Here is a 19527-nt window from a genome sequence, read left to right on the forward strand (position 1 = left end):
TCTGATACTCCATTGTCTTCTGGGAAAGGTCTTATTAATATATTTATGTTGGTGAATCACTTTGAAGGTGCAAGACTTTATGTAAGTTTTTGCTATGACCGAGATAGAGCTTTGGAAAAGTATGAGACTGTGCAATGACTGCTAAATGTTGGGGAGGCCACTATTAACGAGCTACATTCCTTGAATCCTTTTTCCCTAGCTGCTTTGAGCTCCACTGTCTTTGTGAATATATGATGGTGATTTATCTAGTAGTCCTTCAGTCTCCTATGACTGAGAGCATAGGAGGGAAGAGTGGTAGATACTGAAAGATTATTCACTTTTACCAAGTCTGACATATAATGGTTTGGGCACAGAGCGTAAAAAAACAGATGATAGGAGTTTGCTCCTCTGTGTCACCTACCAGATGTCACTGCCATTAACTTTATCTGAGTACACACTGCATCCAATATCTGTTATCACTCTGGTACAGAAGGCCAGACAGACCTCTTCTTTGCTCACAGCAGTATGAATCATACCAAGAGTCATCTCCTGCATACTTCAACTGATTTTTCTCCATCCATTTTGTTATATTGGCACTTTAATTGAAAACCTGTTGCAGCAAACATTTAAATTATTTTTTTTTAGGAGTAGGGGCAATACAAGGAAGAGCAGAAACAATTCTTGCTCTTGAAAGCAGTGGAGAAGCAGAACCTTATTCAATGGGAATAAGGATCTTTGACCTGCCAGTATCCACCACCAAGACTTCTGCAGACCTCTTATGACTGCCATCACATAAGACTACATGCAGTATATGACAAGGAACCCACTGTGGATGAATTACCTGATGTATGCGTGTTTGTATCACAGTGGGCTGTGATGGGTATATTTTGTACGTGGCTTCTGAGGTGGGAATCTGCTAGAAAACACCAGCAAGGTGGACAACAGCTTCCCTCCTACATGATGCACAATCCCAATCAGGAGAGACGCTACAGTACTGCTTTGCAGATGGGTGAGAAGCAGGCAGTCTGCAGCTGAGGAGTGGAAGAGCAATTCTGTGAAGCTTGACAAGCGTGTTATTCATGTGGATTATTCTTCCCTTCCTCCTCAAAAAATAGAAGTTGAAAGATGGAGATGGAAAAGTGGGCCTGAAATGGGTATATTTATTTAATACCTCTGTAAGCTTCAGAGAAGTTGGAGACTGACAAAACTAGTAAGCCATCTAGCTTATTGAATCCTCAGCACTGAAACTTGCAGAAAGTTAAGAGGAAAGGACATTTTTACAAATGTCACTGTCAAATCACAGCAGCAAATCACTGTCATTTCTCGTTATATCAGAGATGGACAGATGATTTAATGGGCCTTTTCCTATCTCTAATAATAACACTTAGCTCTTGTACAGCTTTGCAGATATCATAGTGCTTTGCAAAAAGAAAGTGTCATTATCCCTATGGAGATGCTGTCAGAGTGTCAAATTTTAAAATGTGAGGTCTCCTTTATTTAGCTGCATATTATATTGGATCACTATGTTTTCTGTGTGATGTTCAAGTTTTCTCAAATTCACTTCATCTTTCACCCAGTTAAAACTCTAAAATGTTAAGTTTAAGGGTGTTTTAATTTTCAGATTTTGTGGCAGAATTACACGCAGTAAATGCAGGATGTTGAATATACAATAAGTACAACAGCTGTCCTAAAGAGCGGCTGAATTCGGTAATGAGACAGGGAACAAAACTGAAGATCTTAATATGAGGGAGATAGCTAAAATTTGAGAATAAGCAAGCCTGATATGAAATTATTCAGCAGTTAACTAGTTGTTTTTCCTCTTTAAATTGAAGATATTGAAATCTACAATTTGAAAGATAAAATATGTGACTTAAGTAGAGCAGCATCTGTACTGTTTCAGACTATTAGAATTCTGCATTTCTTTTCTCACCTTTCATGTTCAAACTGCTGACAATCCCCCTGTATACATTTGTTGGGTATTATGTTTCTTTGCTCCCTCTCTGGAAAAGGCACCGAGCCTTAGAGGTCAGAGGCATTCTTGTTTTATAACAAAAATAATGTAATTGGCTTAACCAAAATAAAAAAAAAAAAAGGGAACTTGTCTTGATTCACGTCAGACTCTCTGGCTTTATAGACATTGAATTCTAGTATAGAGGACAGTAGACAAGAAGCAGGAGTTGGTTGATAGTGCTAAATTCTGTCCATGCTGGACCCCACTGATTCTGGATAGTATTCTCTCTCAGATCAAAAACCTTGCATTGCATAACTGTCCAAAACATGCTTACTCACATTTGACTTTCAAGCGTGGAAGGGCATCTTGAGGTTAAACTGCGCTGACAAGGTGCATCCTATACTTGGTGCTCTACATCTTCTAATAATCTACACACAAAACAATATTAATAATGGTTCTAGGCAAGGCACATTCCTAACAACCTTGCCAAAAGTTACGACACAAAAGGAAGGAATAGCGGACAATTCCCCTCTTCATGTTAATGTTTGGGTTTTTTTTTCTTAATTGCTCAAATACAGGTTATTTTAAAATGCTTAATAGAGGAGAAAAGCCAGATCAACCAAGGAGCTCAAAAGCATTTGACTTGGATGTTAAACACACAGTAGCATTTGGATAACAAGGTTCTGGGGAGCCTTTTGAGAAATATGCTGAGAGGGATCAAAAATCATCATAAGAGATCTTTTTATGAAGTCTTAAGCAGAATCTATATTGCTTAGATGCTGGAAGCATTCTGCCAGGTACCTGAAGGTGATTCATTCGGCTTGTTGAGGTATCAGTCATTTGCATGAGTTGAAGTATATTCCAAGGGGAAGAAACTAAGACTGCACTACAAAGAGATGTTTTGGTTTGAAGCATAGAAGGAATTCCAGAGAATTCAGACAAACTCATGGTACTCCCAGTTATAAAACTCTGCAGTCTGAGAGGGTTTGTAAGCACATGTGCAGAGTCTGCTGATTTGCATGGAAGGACCACAGAACATACCATAAATGAAATTCTCCTGTATTGTTCTCCACACGGACTTTTATGTGCCTACTTATTTTTCTGACTACCAGCACCAGTGAATGCATTATCCAGAGGCAAAAGTTGCAGTTCTCACTGGGATTCTAGGCAAAAGATTTGCAGTAGTCCAAGGTGATAATTTATTGCTTTTTCTTACCTCCTTTTGCAAACTGACAGAGTAAGAAAAATCATTATCTGATTGCTGCTACATGAACCAGGTGTCATTAGGTAAGTGTCATTAGGAGGAAACTTTGTCAGCAACCTTCAGATCAGAGACCAGAATTTTAACAGGCACAAGGAACAGCCAGCTCTCACAAAGAAGACAGGTTTTTCAGGAAAAGGTTGAAGCATAGTATGGGACTGTGGTCTCCTCTAGTTGTTGTGCCCACCCCATTTCAGCCTAGAGCATCTTGGTTTCCAGAAACACCAGAGAAAGATGTATTTTTGAAAAGGTTAAAGACAAAGATTTAGCAATAGCAGTCTGAGAAAGAAAGGGGTTAGTCATTTTCTTCATTTTTTTCCTCTGTCAGCTCTTAAACACCAATTTAGACCATGTCAGGGATTACCATAGTAACCATTTAACCTCTTTTCAAAGCCTGTTTATTGTGTTTCAGCTTAGTTTAACAGTGAGCTTAACTGGCATTTGAAGCACTTTGCACTGTACCTGTGACAGGCAGTAGCACCAAATGCTCTTATTTTAGAGAAATCACAGTTAGAATCTAAAATATAGTACTGTATTTTCAATTTGGTGGTATTGAGCTTCTATTGGTTTTATGTTAATGTTTTTAAGAAGCAGAGTATATGAATTTAGGATGTTTTACCAGGTCTTATTTCTAGGCTAAATTGATAACAGATAGTAACTCATTCCTACAGTTACCTGTAGGAAATTATTCACATTGGCTGATGCGTTGTTATGTTGATATGGTACTGTTGATGTAACTGTGTGTTTTTAGTGCAATCAACCTTATACTTTCATCATTCTTTTCCAAAGCCCTCTACAGCTTACTCTGTGAATGTTATCATCATAACTATAGGACACTCGACACTCAGGACATGAGGATTTAAATTAGATTTTATAAACCTTTGGATAGCATTGCCTTTTTCTCTTGTTCATGTCTAATTCCGTCTGGGCAGAATGCTGTTGTACAAAATAATAATTTGCAGAAAAAAAAAATCATCATAGAATATCGCTGTTTCTGCAGTTTATGTATTCTTACCATGTAGGTTAATGGAGAACTGACATTTCCAGTTTCTAAGATCTTGCATTCTGCTACACACACACAGTTCTTTCTGAAGGGCTGATTTTGGCTAGTCTTTCACTTTCAATCACACAGATCAAAGCAAATATTATTATTCTTGGATGTTCATAGGTAACTCTACATCATAAGATTTAAAGAGGAAAAGAAGATAGATATAAATGTTTTTCTGTACCTTATCTGAGCATTAACGTTTACAATATTGGTGCTATACAATTCATTTTTGTAATGTCTCTATCATGTATAATTCTAAGAGTGAGGAATTTTACTCCAAGAATGATGGCACTGTCTAAATATAAAACCATTTCTCCTCTCTCCTCTATGTGTCTTTCTGTAGATTTTCACATCACTGGCCACACAGAGGGAGAAAATCATAAAATGCTGTCTTGTGTCTCAGTTTCTTATTCTTTTAGGCATTTTATTTTAACCTTTACCATCGTTTTATACACCTGAGTCGGTTAATAATTAAGCTGCACATTTTAGCCTCCGCAGTCTAAAGTTATTGGGTTTTTAGTATCTATGTTGACCAGAGATCAAACTTCTGTGAATCACTCCACCTCCTCATTTCTCACCATATTCTCACTCTGTGTGTAAGATGTGGTCTTGAGTATGGAGCAGAAATACATCTTTCTTTGATGATGTATCTTCTGTGATGGAACCGAAAAAGCTTTTGTGAAAACTTCAGTAGTTTCACAAGCAGCCATTAATTGCATTAACTGAGACTTTTTATTTTGGATGGCTGCCTGACAGACGGATGGAGTGATACTGAAGAACAGTGGTTCTGTCCCTTCCATTGGCAGAGCTTCCACAATATGAATTGGTTTCTGTGGAGGACCTGAGTATGTTCAGTACCACAGAATTACTACCCCTGCTGTCTACTTAGAGCAGAACACTACTTTCTTTGAGTTACAGTCATCAGTTCTGCTTTCTTTTCTGAACGCAGGTATGCTTTTGCAACCAGTCTGTATGTGCTTCTTGCTGGCATAGCACTAGATGAAGAGAAATACCTGCAGCTGAACCCAGTGACACATAGGCCAAGATATTTTCCTTGAGGATTATATCTGCAATTACAACTATAGAAATAGTGCCAAAGGCAGGAGTTTCCAAACCATCAGAAAGAAAAAGAGTTCAAAGTGGTATGTTATTGCTGCTTGATCGGTTGGATGCATTCACCTATAACAGAACAGAATTAGAAATTATTGCTACTTCCACTGTCACTGATAATGGCAACTAAATTTGGGAACCCTAGTGCCTTTTTCCACTTGTAGCTGACCTTGAGATCAAATCTTTTCTTCTTAGATACAGACCTTGCCATAAAATTCTAACCTAAATCACTCCCTATAAGATTACTGTTATGTGGGGTTTATAACTTGCTTTAGATGCCACCAGTGTAGAACATGGCACTGCAGCTTCTCGCTGGTATGGACAGCAGTAGGCAGAGCTCCCAATTAGATTCTTAATGAAGTGTATGTGTTACTTAAATTGCTCCAGGTAGTCCTCAGAGCTGCTGAGTTGTCTGGAACCCAGTTATTTTACCTCTGCTTTCCTATGTCTTCTTCAGTGTCATGAAAAATTGACAGGAGGATCTCTGCTGATGAGTGGAGTTCAGGCTTCACAACAGGCGGCAGCTTATTTTCATGCAAGTGCCCTGAAGTCTGCAGCTGATGTCCCCTGTCTGTTAATGCCCAGCCCGGAATTAGATAGCTGTGGATTATGCTGAAAGTGTTTTCATTCATTCAGACTTTCACATTAATCAGTCAAGCCAAACATTAATTTTCTGTGATGGTTAGAGCAGGCAAGTTTTCTAGGAGATGTGGGTCATTTGAATTAATTTTGATTACTTTTTTTTTTTTTTTTTTGGCTTTCGTACTTATTGTACGGAAAATAGGTACAACTATTACAATTCAGTGACACAGAATTAAAGCAGTTCTTCCACAGCACATCTCTGTAACCCATGATTTCTATCTTGTCATAGCAGATTTTCTTTCCTGCATTTTCTTTTTCTATGACTCTCAGGCATTAACTTATATATTACAACACACATCAGAGCCTTAAAAAAAATAAAATAAAATAAAAAATACACCGTTAAGTTCATGTGCCATCCAGTACCAGAGCATGTTTCCTATCCTTTTTTTTCCACAAAAAATTGTCTCATTGCAATTTGATATAGAAATAATAATAATGTTTCTCTAAATATGGAATTATACTCTTCTACATATCCTTTGAATCACTGAGTCTTTAAAGTCATTTAAAAGGCATGAGTATTTCTTCAGAATATTTGTCTGTAATACCATACTACTAATTTTCAGCAGAGAATGGTGTAATTTTAGTTTGATCCATCTGCCTAAATGAAAAAAATGTTCATTTAGTGTATTAGAAGTTACATCTTTCATATTTAAAGACATGAAGTCCAACAATAATTAATATTGCCTGATATATGGTAATTGTAAATGAGAACAGATTTTAATTAAGCTCTACTAGATTTGCTGCAGCAATCATGTGTTCCAGAATGACTTGAGAATATTGGCTTCCTGCTTGGATTTCAGCTCTAGAGCTCTGCATAAGTTCCTGCAAGCACAAACCCTGGTCTCATTGTATAAGAATTTAAGACCCTGAAACTTTCTTGTTTATATATTCCCTATCATGAAAACTGGCTGTTTGTCAGCCTTGAGCACAATCCCTACATAAAAAGCTGTGAGTATCTTGTGTATAAACATTGGGACATGCTCCTTAGATTTTTTTAGCCCACCTGTTCATTGATTACTTGGGTTTATTTCCAGAAGACACCACTATTTGAGTTCTTACAACTCACTGAGGATGACGGGTCTTTAAATCTGATCTGTTTTGTTTGCACTGAGACTAGACTAGCTAACATTAACATTTTCTTTCTGGAACAACAACAACAACAACAAAATCTGTCATTCCAAGAGCCTATATTTTATTTAGAAATAGTATGGTTTCCTATCAAATTGGATGTTTTTTTCTAAATTAGATGAGGTTGTCTGCCCTAAATCTGAGGGACTCCTAAATCTTCAAGGAACATTTTAAAGAATGTAAAGAATCTCCTATAATCATACTCAAACTAGGAAACCTGCTGCATCTGCAAGACAGTAGCGTTACCTCTGTGCCATGCTGGGAGAGAGGGAGACACAAGGAAACGCTCTAACAAGCTTGGAAGTTAGGTGTTGCTTGGTTTTGGAGCAAGGAGCTAGAAACCCTCTGATTCTCAGCTCATGATGTTTTGTCATGGCTACTTGGCCACAGACTGCAGACTTTGAAAGCTCAGGCCTTGTGGCATTATCCTGCATGTTTATTTTAGAATTTCACCAAAATACCTCTCCCATGACACATTGTGATATTGTCTAAACAGAATTTTGTGAAAATCCTGCTGGATAATTCTGTGTGAGATCATACTGACAAGTGTTATGAAGCTAAGGCTGTTGTCAATAGACTAGCATTTGTTATAGGCAGCTTTGCACCGCTGTTGGAACACACTTAAAGAGTCTACAAATCAAAGAAGTTAAAAACGTCAGTAATGGAGAAAGTAACACATCACTCATAACTTCAACAATTACTCTTATCTCTCCATTTAAAATGTGTACTTTATTTCTTATGTGGATGTTTTTGGATTCTACGTCAAGTCCCTGATTCTTGTTATGCTCTTCACTAGATTCAGGCCATTTAATCTATGATACTTCCTCTCCATAGATGTACTTATGCACTGCAATCAAGCTACTTTCAATCATCTTTTAAAAAAACTGAAGAAATTCATCTTTCACGTTTCTCATGATCAGGCTTTTTCTCCAGTTTCCCAATAAGAGTTGTGACCTTTCACATTCTTTCTACTTTTCAAAATCTTTTTAAAATACATACACAAGAACTGTATGCAGCATTCGTGCTATTCTTGCCAGAGAAGCAAAGCCACATGCTACTTCTGCTCTTCTACTGTTGACTCTTTAGCATAGCATTGCACTTTCAGTTCATGGCCTATAGCTTATGACCCTAACTGCTTAGCAGGAAACACTGCCTTGTAAGATATATTTCCCGATTCAGTGTATATATATAGAAATAGTCTGAGTTCTTTTTCCTAGGATGTCAGATTTTTGCTTCTGTCTGTATAAAAATGTGATCTATGTGATTGTTTCCAGGTGACTAGGTGATTTAGCACTTTCTGACCAACCTGTTGCATTAGTAGTTATTATTATGATAATTTTGCTTACTTTATCAGTAGAAAAATTTACTTTCATATTTGTAAAAACAGCAACAGACCTTCGAATGATTTTTTTGCATGTTTCCTTCATCAGACAAATTTACAATCTTATCAAAGAATGAATCTGATTTTAATTGAAAAGGCCTGTTTTCCAGATAACCATATGACTTCACATTCATTACATTCCATATCCTTTAAACCATCATTAATGCAAACTTTTATGAATTCTTCATTGTTTTATCTGGGTTTGATAAAAGGCAATTGGCTGGTAGATTCTGCCTTCATCCCCTTTGGCCTTTTTTGAGTAAGATGGGCATAGCATTAGCACCATTCCAGTCTTATGGAATTTCCCTTGTGGTCTAAGATTTATTAAAAATGAATATTATTGAGCCAGAGATTTCATGATAAGTACAGTCTTCTTTCCTAGATTTTTATAGATGATTGTGGTGACCTCGTTCTTTTTTACAGAAGAGATTAAAGAAATTCAGTGTGTTGTACTGATTGCTACGATGACCTTTGATGAGCTGTCTTGTCTTCCTAAAGAATGCGTTAAGAGAATGCATTTTTCAAAGTGAAATACTGGGGAAGTGGAGTAATATAAGAGGCTTTTACCTGTATGTATTTATCCAAAAACTTGAATATATTTCAGTGGATTCATAAAAATGTATTTTTGAATGCTTGGTTTAAGAAGTGGCAATGAGTCTGGTAAGAGAAAGTTAATAGATTTGAATACACAGCAATAGTTAGGAGAAAATCATTTTTGAACTGAGCACAGATTTTTACCAAGCTGAATTCTAAAATTCTGTTCATGGGGCATGCATTATTTTATTCATTTCAACTGGAACCAAGACAAAAATATTGAAAGCATCTGAAAGAGTATTTTACATATTTCCGACTTCCCAGAAACTAGAAAGCCCTACATGAAGAGCACTTCTGAGGTTTTCTGAGGGTTTTCAGCTTGCCTCTTTTCCAGCTGTGTATCCTTTACCCTACCTCATATTTTTAGGAAGCTTGGATGCTCTAGAAAAATCTCCAGTGCAAAAATTAGTAAAAGAGGGCAATGTAAGAAAACTTTCCAAATGAAAAACAGGGATACAGAACAGGATTTCAAATCCTGCCAGTAATTGTAGAACAGAAGCAGTGGGTGGAAATAATAGCATTTATATAATAATAAATGGCATTGTGTTGGTTGAAATTATACACGAAGCAAAAAGCCTTCATCTGGATAAATTACAGGTGGAGAACTGTCTTGCCTTAAGACCTCACCTACTGGTGAAATCTCCAGCCTGCCGCTAGCTAACCAGCGCATTTCTAGTTTCAGAACAACTACATCACATACTGCCTTAGATATCTAACTGCCAATTTAGGAGATTTTGAAGAAGGCTGCCGTATTGTGTGGAGTTTGTGATTTGGGGTCATAGAAGGGAGCTGGAGGTAGTGCGGGGGGATATCATGGGGGAGCATGAAAGCTGAACTGTTGTTACAGCAAGCAAAAAATGAGAGGAAGGAGGACATATATCCACAGGAGCTGAATGAACCAGGCTGAGTTAGTGTCACTGCAAAAAAAAGCCATTTATTTATAACATATCTGTGACTGGTACAAGGTGCAAGGTCATTTTATCTTCATAGTTTGTTGCAAAGAAAAGGGAAAAAGATAGCTGCCTATGAAAGCAATCCACAGATTCCACTGAATTTCCCTTCGTGGTTCTTGCAGATTGCAGATTCGCGAACAGAAATATACTGTATAGCTTCAGTAATGGAGTCACTGAATTCACCTGATAGTCTTTCACTGGGGCTGTTGGATTTCATCAGAATTTACCAGCATCCATGGAGAATTACTCACTCCATCTTGCCACTCATTCTCAGCTACTGGTTCATTTAATCTGTGCATTCTGTCTTGTCATTAACTGCAAATGTATGGTCATTTTAGCAAGGACTCTGTTTGTGACAGGTTTTTGATACAGCACCATATACAGTGCAACACTGATCCTGACCAAAATCTGCATGTGCTACTTTAAAGAAAAAAGTACCTCACTCATATAAGTTGCTATATTGGATACAAGTAAGAAGTCTGTAATTGATTTGATTCTTAATTACAGTTCTCTGTCTGCTGACCCTATATATTTTCTGATGTATGCTGTAATTTCAATCTACAGTCTAAAGCTTTTGAGTCAATCACTTTTGGAAACAAGACACTCTTTTCATAGTGGAAACTATATTAACTAAGCATTAAAGCACCCATACTTACTTCAAGAGATGTTTTCAAATCATGTGAGGGTACTGTACAGTGACTTCCTATGTCCTATCACAAGAGGACAAGGATTTTCTGTAGAGTGACTACAATGTACATGTAATTTGCTATTAATTATGGAAAAGCTTTGAGATTTGACTTCTCCTGGTGCCTGATAAGCCAAAAAAAAAAATCCTTTCAACTGTATTACATTTCCTTTCTATGTTGTACTTAGACCACTCACTAGAAGACTAGCCTCGTGACATGCTATAGTTAATAAGTTTTCCATGCTGTCAAAAGTAATAATATTAATGTGCCATTCAGTTAAATTAATTTTGTTTTGCGCACTGGCCTGCATAAACGTGAGTGACATTTAGAAATATGATCAGGCAAGAGCTGAGGAGAAATGAAGTGGCAAAATAGAGCAAGATGCAATCATTAAAGCAGAGCAGACAGCTGCAAGCATTTGTGGATAGGCAAAGAGCTACTGAAAACCAGTCTATGATTTTTGGGTGTATATGTTTGTTTTAATTCATTCCTCCCTTTCTCATTTACTTAAGATTTATTTTTTTTTTGTCTTCTTTAATTAAGAACTCAATATGTTTGGTAGCATCGTCTCTCGTTTGGAAATGAAAGGGTGCGTTTCTGCTAATCTTTGATTTCAAGTGCCTTCAGCCACAGCTTTTCTAATTTTGGAAGAGGCAGCTGATTGTAATGCTTTTAAACTGATGACCATGAAGTGTCATTTTCTACTAATAATAACAGTGTTTTCTCCCTCATTTTTTTCTGCTTTTTAGAGAACAGCAATAGAAGTGCTTTCTCTAAACAGTTAAAAATGTAATGAAGAGGTCTAAAAGAGGGAACCTGACAGAACCTGACTTGTTAATATTTTAATAACATTGGCTAGTTCAAATTGTTGCCCAACTTGCTTGCAAGTCTGATTTACCATTGTATTGAAGAGTATAACATAATTAGGACAGTTAAAAGAAATGCAGTCTACTACATATATATATTGCAATAAGAAGGCAGAGATTTGTGAAGAATTCTATGTCAAGTGCTGTTCAGAGAAAAAATAAAGTAGATTTTATTTCCATAGGAAGATCTTGCCAGGGCTTGTTCCCTTTAAGCAAAGGTAAAAAGTAGTGCTGGCATACAGACGTTGTATGACAAAGGAGTCAGAGAGTAGAATTGTAGTAGGGAAAGCAGTCGAAAGGAATATGCAATTAAAGCTGTTTCTTTTGGCTCTTCCGCACACCTACTTTATACCATGACTATATCCCTACAGATACCACCTCCTGATACCTTTAATAAATTCCCTTCATTTGAAAGATTGTTCCCTGTCTACTCTAAAACTCCCTTTTAAAACTTACCTCCTGGACCTTTGCTTCTATCTCTGTTCTCTGTTCACCTAGCATCAGCTTCCTTTCCATCTCTCCTTTAGACTGTTGTCACTGCTAATCCCTTTTTTATAGCATCCGAAACAAGCCTTTTGGATCTGTGCCTCAAGAACCCTCTGTTTCTTCTGAGATCTCCTGCTGTAGCCTATTTCACTTAGCTTTGGTTCTTAATTTACTTGTTATGTGGCTTGTAACTGAATACTGTACATTAAAATGAGCTCATTTTATGGCCAAGTTTTCACATTTGAAGAGAGTGTTACCTACAAAAGCACTTCTGAAATAATGCTAGTAAAAGCAAACAAGAGGGACCTTTGATCACAAACACTGTAGATCCATTTTGGAAGACAAGTGGGTTATTCCTGTGAATAAAGGCTGATCCTTGAATAAGGAAGCATGTGGTAGGACACTTGTCTGTTCATATTTGTACTATTTTAAAACATTTTCTTCAAAAGTGCAGTAGGTACAGTCTTGAAGAAGGTTCTTCCTTATCTCCAGAGGCATTTAGCACTTGTTTATTTTCAGCTGTATAATAGTGTGGCTGCTCCATTCATGGGAATGAAATCCTTTTAGACAGTGAAGGAATTATTCTGCTTGTCAGATTAATGGTTTAGTTGTTAAAATCCTAAGTTTGTATTGACTGGGTTTATAGTTAACATTTCACGTCTGAAATACCTGCTTCTGTAATCAACGTTTTGCTTGAAAAGGTGGGGGAAAATTCTGCCTTTCCTCTTCACTCTCAGCACTATATCCCCAAAGTAGTTCATAGACTTTGGGGTTCAATGTTACATGGTGTAAATACATATTCATGTAAGAATCTCTGAAAGTGCTGTAGTAATGGGCTGACACATGAGCCCCAGCTTTTCTTTCTCTTTCTGGTCCTCCTTTTTCTTTCCCTGCTGCACCACCTATTTCTAGCCTATTTATGCAAACTGCATTTTATATCCTTCTTGTTCACTTCCCACTCGTTCGTCTAATTGTGGCAAAACCGTCTTCATATTGTGGGGTCATCTGTTTGCAAGTGTAAGAGAAAAATATCTTATTTCCTGATTTTACCTCTTGCAGGCTTGAAATTTTCTTTGTTGTTTAACAGCATATTTATCAAAAATGCAATGCCTTCAAAGCCAGTAATGTTGAAGATAGCTGTTGTGGCAATAAAATTTCAGGCTTAGAGAAAAAGATGGAAGACCAAAAAAAACCCACAGTATTTCATTTTCCTTTTCCAGTATGATCCTTACTTAACCTGGAGGAGCAGTATTTTCCTAATTCTAGGTGCCCCATCCTCCAGGGATGGAGCACCCACAGCTTCCCTGGGCAACCTGTTCCAGAGTCTCACTGCCCTCTGAGTAAAGAATTTCTTCCTTACATCTAATCTAAATGTACCTGTCTTAAGTTTAAAGCCACTACTCCTTGTCCTTTCACTGCACTCCCTGACAAAGAGTCCCTCCCTAGCTTTCCTGCGGGCCCCCTTTAGGTACTGGAAAGTCGCTGTAAGGTTTCCCCGGAGCCTTCTCTTCTCCAAACCCAACTCCCTCACCCTGTCTTCATAGGAGAGGTGCTCTAGCCCTTTGATCATATATTATCAATACTATTAGCTTATATTTCAAACATGGATTGGTGGAAGATTGTATTTTGGGTCTTTACCCACAAACAACATCCTATTTTGTTTGTTTTAGTCTCATGCAAATATCTACAATCAAAATTGGCTATTGAATTTGGAAACCCACTGCACTGTGTTTATATCTTTCTTGTACTGACAATTTTGGAGTCTTAGATCCAATTAGGGAAAAAAAAAAAGTGTGGTGCTGTGGCTTGTTATTTTGGTATTGTTTTACCAAGAGAGCTGCAAGCATCAACTTTCTTGTAATATCTTACACAAAACGTGGAGAATGCTTGTATTAAGAAGACAGATATCACTGTTAGAGATTCTGCAGTGTGAATGAGAGTAATCTGCATAAATAGCATTTTTCTCTGTAGCTTATTAGGAAAGTGTGCTGTCAAGGTAAAAATGACTACTGACAAATACAAGAAAACACATGAGACAGGCAGGAGAGGCTTACAGTCGTCTCTAAAAGGATCAGGTTCTCAATAGGACCTCAAATAGCCTTTTCTAAGCTGAAGAAGTGTTACCAGTGCTATGTCATTTATGTTCTGCTCCATTGCATCCTCTTTAAATGTAATGAAGTTATGAAGTTGCTTAGATGGAGAGAGTCTTTTGATTGGTGTTTAGGCGTTATACATGAATAGGTTAATGTCTGTGAACCTCCCAGTTGGAACTTTCTAACACTAACTTACAGTTTTCATCAGAGATCAAAGTAATTTACTAACATAAATTATTTATACATAGAGCTGAAAGAAATTCATAATAACAATAAGGCACCTTCATGAGATAATCACCATACCAGAAGCACTCATCTGTACCTCATAGCCCTGCAGGGGTTTGTAATTATCTCCTGCAAACCACACCTCTAGTGATTGTTTTCTGTTGCTTCATTGCAGTGCTGCCACTTGCAGTATCTTGCCTGACAAATATTTTTAAAATTTAAAAAAAAAAAACCACAGCTTAGGAATAGAAAACTCTTGGCAGCAATGCGAAGAAGAAATGTTAAACTACAAGAAATATTCAAGAAAACTAGTTATTACAGATTTTAATGACAGCAAAAAAGCTCTACATGTGATTATGTGGGGATTTAAACAGGTATCTCTGCTTTTTCTTCAAGTTATTCACTGAAATAAGCCCATCATCTGCTGCCATTTCCCATGGCTTGCTGGTGATCTATGGAAAACTGGCTGTTTACATGGTGCTGCCGCCTTCTTCATGTTTCCTGCAGCTAAAATTACATTAGATGAGGCTAAAAATGCATTAAATACTCTCATAAAATTACTCTTCTGTGTAGACAATTGCAGTATTTGCACAGAAGCATAACATGATTATAGATTGAGAAAGGCTGGTGAGAGGTGATGGTCTCTGTGGCAATAACTGTTTGTAAAATACCTTCTCCAGCCTCTGCTGAGGCACTCTGCTTGGCAAAAACAATCCTAGCACGATTTTATTGAGACACTTCAGTCTCAGTACAAACATTAAAAAAAAAAAAAGATAAGAACAATCAAAGGACCAATCGGAAATACGTCATTAATTCAAAAACTCCTTCCAAAATAGATGTTTAGATATTCTGTCAGTGAGGTACATTTCTGAGGAATACAAGCTCCTGTACTGCTACAACCGACGTACTGCCTAGTCAATCTAGGTGTGAGGGCAGAGCCCTTGAATGTTGGTTGATACTTGAGTACAAACATGTCTGAGATGGGGGACCATGACGAGCTTTCAGATTTCCCGTTTCAGTCTTACTCAGCCTGTGAGTAAGCCAGGCTAATTTAAACCAAGTCTACCATGTAATAGAACAGCAACAGCGAGGAACACCAGGTGGCTGGGTGAGCTGTGATCATGATAACACGAATCAATAAGCAATTGATTTCTTCCATTCTGAGCAAGCTGCAAGTGATAGATCAACTTCACCATTAGCCCAGCCAACACAGACTTCCCAAACCGAATGACAGGGTAGCAAAAACATGCTTTGCTATCACCATGTCATTGCACACTCAGAGTCGAAAGTGAACTATGCTGAAATCTGTATTTCCATGATCAGAATCTATACTGAGATTTATAAAAGCCTATGCAGACAAAGAGGAATAGTGAGTCCTTTCTTAAAAATTCAGTTCATGCTGTGGAAGACATCTTAGGTTATTTTAGATATGAGTTAAAAATGTAAATTTTGTGATATCAGGATCTCTTCCTTTGAACAAAGGCATAACATCATTATGGCCCTCCTGGGTCAGACCAAGGTCTTTAAGATACCCTTTCCCAATATCCCCATTCCAGCCTGGAGAGTTGTAATCTACTTAACTCTTCCTAATGCAGAAGCTGTATCATATTTTTCATCATTCCTGCTGCTTTTCTGGGAATATTTCCCAGTTCTACTATATCCTTTTTGAGGTGGAGGGATACCATAACCACACCAGTTTTCAAGAGACAGGCATGTGTGCATATCTTATACATGATACATACATTTAACATTATAAGCTTTTGTTTTGTTTCATTTTGTTCCACCTGATTGTTTCCTAATTATACACAAGTTTTGTGTTTGTTCTATGTGTTTTCTGGCCATGTTGAGCACTGAGCTGATGGTTTTCAGGGAACTATCTATTACAATCCCATGGTCTCTTTCCTGACTTGTAATAATCCATTCAGAGTCTATCACTTTATAGGTATTGCATTATTATTGAAGTTTCCAAGTTTTTGCACATTAAAAAGATCAATAACTACATGATGCTGAGTAATTTTTAATATATAAGGTTCCAGTCCTTGAGCAAGAAAAACACAAGCAGATTCTTGTGTCCCCAAGAAATTCTTCTGAGACAGACTTACACACCTTTTGATATGGGAGGAAGATGTAAACTTTGAAGTATTGCTGAGTATCTGGAATGCATCCTTCAGATGGATATATTGCAGATACTTATCCAAGCCTGGATAAAAAAGTGTTTGTGTCTAAGAGCTATTGTGAGAAGAATGTAAGGAAACCACAAAAGTAGAATAGATGCTTGTTATTTGGTAGGAATTTCATTTTCAAAAATGCTCGTGCACACAGATATTTAGATACTTTGCATAAAATTCAGCAAATAAAACCTAGTTTAACACAGCATAGGCACTTTACTCTCAGTAGAAAGTACTTGTAAAAACAGTTATTGAGCATTTGTATAGCTAGACCTCTATATCTAACTGTTACCAGTGCTGAAAATTTGGCTTGGTGGTTAAAGCTCAGATTCTCGTAAATGACATTAGAGAAGAATATTTTGGTGCATTTTCCATGGTAAAGTCCTTAGGATGTGGTCTGTCTTTTCTTTGTGACATTCCAACTACAACTGTGGACCCATGAGCAGTTACTTTCGGTAGTTTTCCCACAGCTTTTTAGGTAAGGTTCTGCCTTTGTATATTTCCCCTTGACTCCTTGAAGCTGGTAAATTGCCATGTCCTTCCTATATTTGTGGTATGGGGAAAAAGTGCATAATTTTTGCCAGAATTACCCAGTGTCTTAACCAAAAGCCTGGATACACATCCAAAACTTTTCAGCGACCAACCTTCCGATTTATCCTAACAGAACACTGGAGCCGAAGGGACTGATAAAAATATACTTTACTGCCAGAATAAACTGTGGAAAACAGATTTGCGCCATAAGCATGACAGTCTTTGAAAGAGAAACAGTGCTGTCTAAAATGCCTTATTGGACTGTTTAGTATAACATGATTCTTCTTCTCTTAAAGGAAACCTATTTACTCACCTAGAGATAACATTGTGCCTGAAAGGAAGGAGGAAAGCTCGGATCATCCTAAAGATCATTTCTAAGCAGTAGTCTGGTCTTTTCTCTCCTGTATCTGCAAGTTTAAATATATTATTCCTAGTTTTAAAACGAAGTTCCAGTAATTCTGCCCATAATTCAGCCTCTCCCTCTTTGCCAGGACTGTTAGGAAAGTACTAAGCAATGAGTGGCAAAAGGTTGTGTTTGGCAGAATCCCAGATAATAGTCTGCAAAGGCTGAAGGCAAAACTTCCAACCACTCCCGATGTGAAGAGGGATGCACTCCCTGCCTATCTGCCTTCCCAGTTTGCCTGTCTGATAGGAGACAGGTCTTTCTTACATTTATTGTTTTGTGCTTTGTGTTTTATCTACATTTTGCTTTTGTGACAAATCATGATGAGAAAGAACCAACATTACTCTTTTGCAGAAAACAGTAGTGGTTGCATATGTATGTTAATTGATTTCCACTGAAACACGAACTGGAAAAAATACTGACTTGGTTAATATTACAGAGCAAACAGTCTGGGATCCTGATTGTCCAAGGTGAAGTGGGGAGCAGTGTAGCTTGCTTTGCAGCCAGCACATCTTGTCATTTGGTTCCATCCAGGACAGTTGCTGTGAACTCCAGTTGTTACAATGGACTTCAGGTTACCAAGGATTTAACTTGTGGCAGACATGTTGTTAATTTGAATGGTTTGTTTTACAACAGGAGTTTGAGATGTAATCCTGGTTTTTCAAACTCAAAAAGGTTCAAAATGATTTAAAAAAAAAATAAAATTATAACACAATGACTTGTTTGCTTTCACAGCAAGAAAAGCTGGGTGATATCTGCTTCTCCCTGCGCTATGTGCCTACTGCTGGCAAGCTGACTGTTGTCATTCTGGAGGCGAAGAACCTGAAGAAGATGGATGTCGGTGGACTGTCAGGTATGTGCATGAAAATCTGCTTGTAGACTTTGCAGGTTTGTAAGGCAGAAAAACAATTCATTTTCCATTGAAGATCTCTTGGTTGAGAGGGTAAGGGCTCTTGTTCACTGTCTGAAAAATGCATTTTGTGTTTTCTGAAACTTAAAGCTTGACTGGGTATAACAGAACTCATTCTAGATTTAAAAAAGGAAATTCATTATACATCGCATTCCAGTCCAAGACAAGGTCTGAAGAGTTAAGCAGTCAGATAGTGCTCTCTGTACTTTCCTTCTCTCCTGTTACCTGGAGATAAATATGGACTATTCAGGCAAGAGAAAAAGAAATCTGACTACAATTCCTATTGTCTGTTTAATCTCACAAAATGTGAACATTTCCCTACAATGTTACTGATAATACATAATAGAGGAACTCATCACAGGTCACTGTGCTGACTACTGTCTGAGGTGCTAGGGTAATTGTTTCTGCATTTGAAGGGCTCAGGTGTGATTGCTCCCATGCACAGATTTGGGACTGTTCTGCATTTACATGTACACCAGCAATCAAAATGACAGTCTTGCACTTGTGGGAGTCGATGAGGTTGATACCTACAAATAGTCCTCATAGTAAAGCTAAGCACGCAGTGAATGAGGTGATGTACACCATCTCTAAGGGAGGGCACAGTCAGCACGTGTGACACCACGTCTGTGTCCTGGGGACCTGGCGGAGCTCCACATAGGCTTCTGTTCTCTGCTGTGTCTGGAATTCTCGGACACAAATTACTTTCTGAATTGCCAATTAGCTGAGACCAAATTAAATAACAAGGTGCTTCATAAGGAAAGGTCTTTGCAGGAGAAGTTTATTTTATATACCTTCTCTTAAAAACCTTTGAGAATAAGGATGTTTCTATCACAGCTCCAGAACTGAACACTTTGACAGCTGTCACTAACACACATATGATGTAATTGCTCACTTTGAATAAACAAGAAACAAACAAAATGATACAAGCAAGAGTTATATACAAAGTGCACATCGGAATGGTGGCATGCTCGAAGTAAGCCTGGAGGTTTTGTTTACCACTTCAGGTGAACAACAACAGGATAGCCTTCATAAAGTGAAAGGAAACAAAGTCTCATACCAGTAGCCAGTTATTGTTCTTTTATTTTACTTGCTTCTAAAGTCTTCCACTGTAC

The 19527-nt window shown here is 37.6% G+C and overlaps 1 protein-coding gene across 8 annotated transcripts in view; it reads left to right on the forward strand.

Moving 5' to 3' along the window:
• The window catches only part of SYT1 (synaptotagmin 1), a 357712-nt gene that overhangs the window by 285035 nt on the left and 53150 nt on the right, over nucleotides 1-19527 (forward strand). For all 8 annotated transcript variants that reach the window (XM_080604950.1, XM_080604945.1, XM_080604951.1 and 5 more), the window contains one exon: nucleotides 18241-18358. In XM_080604950.1, the coding sequence (XP_080461076.1) occupies nucleotides 18241-18358 (118 nt within the window). The remainder of the gene's footprint in view (nucleotides 1-18240; nucleotides 18359-19527) is intronic.

Source organism: Anser brachyrhynchus (assembly GCF_964034855.1).
Source record: "Anser brachyrhynchus genome assembly, chromosome: 1".
NCBI lineage: Eukaryota > Metazoa > Chordata > Aves > Anseriformes > Anatidae > Anser > Anser brachyrhynchus.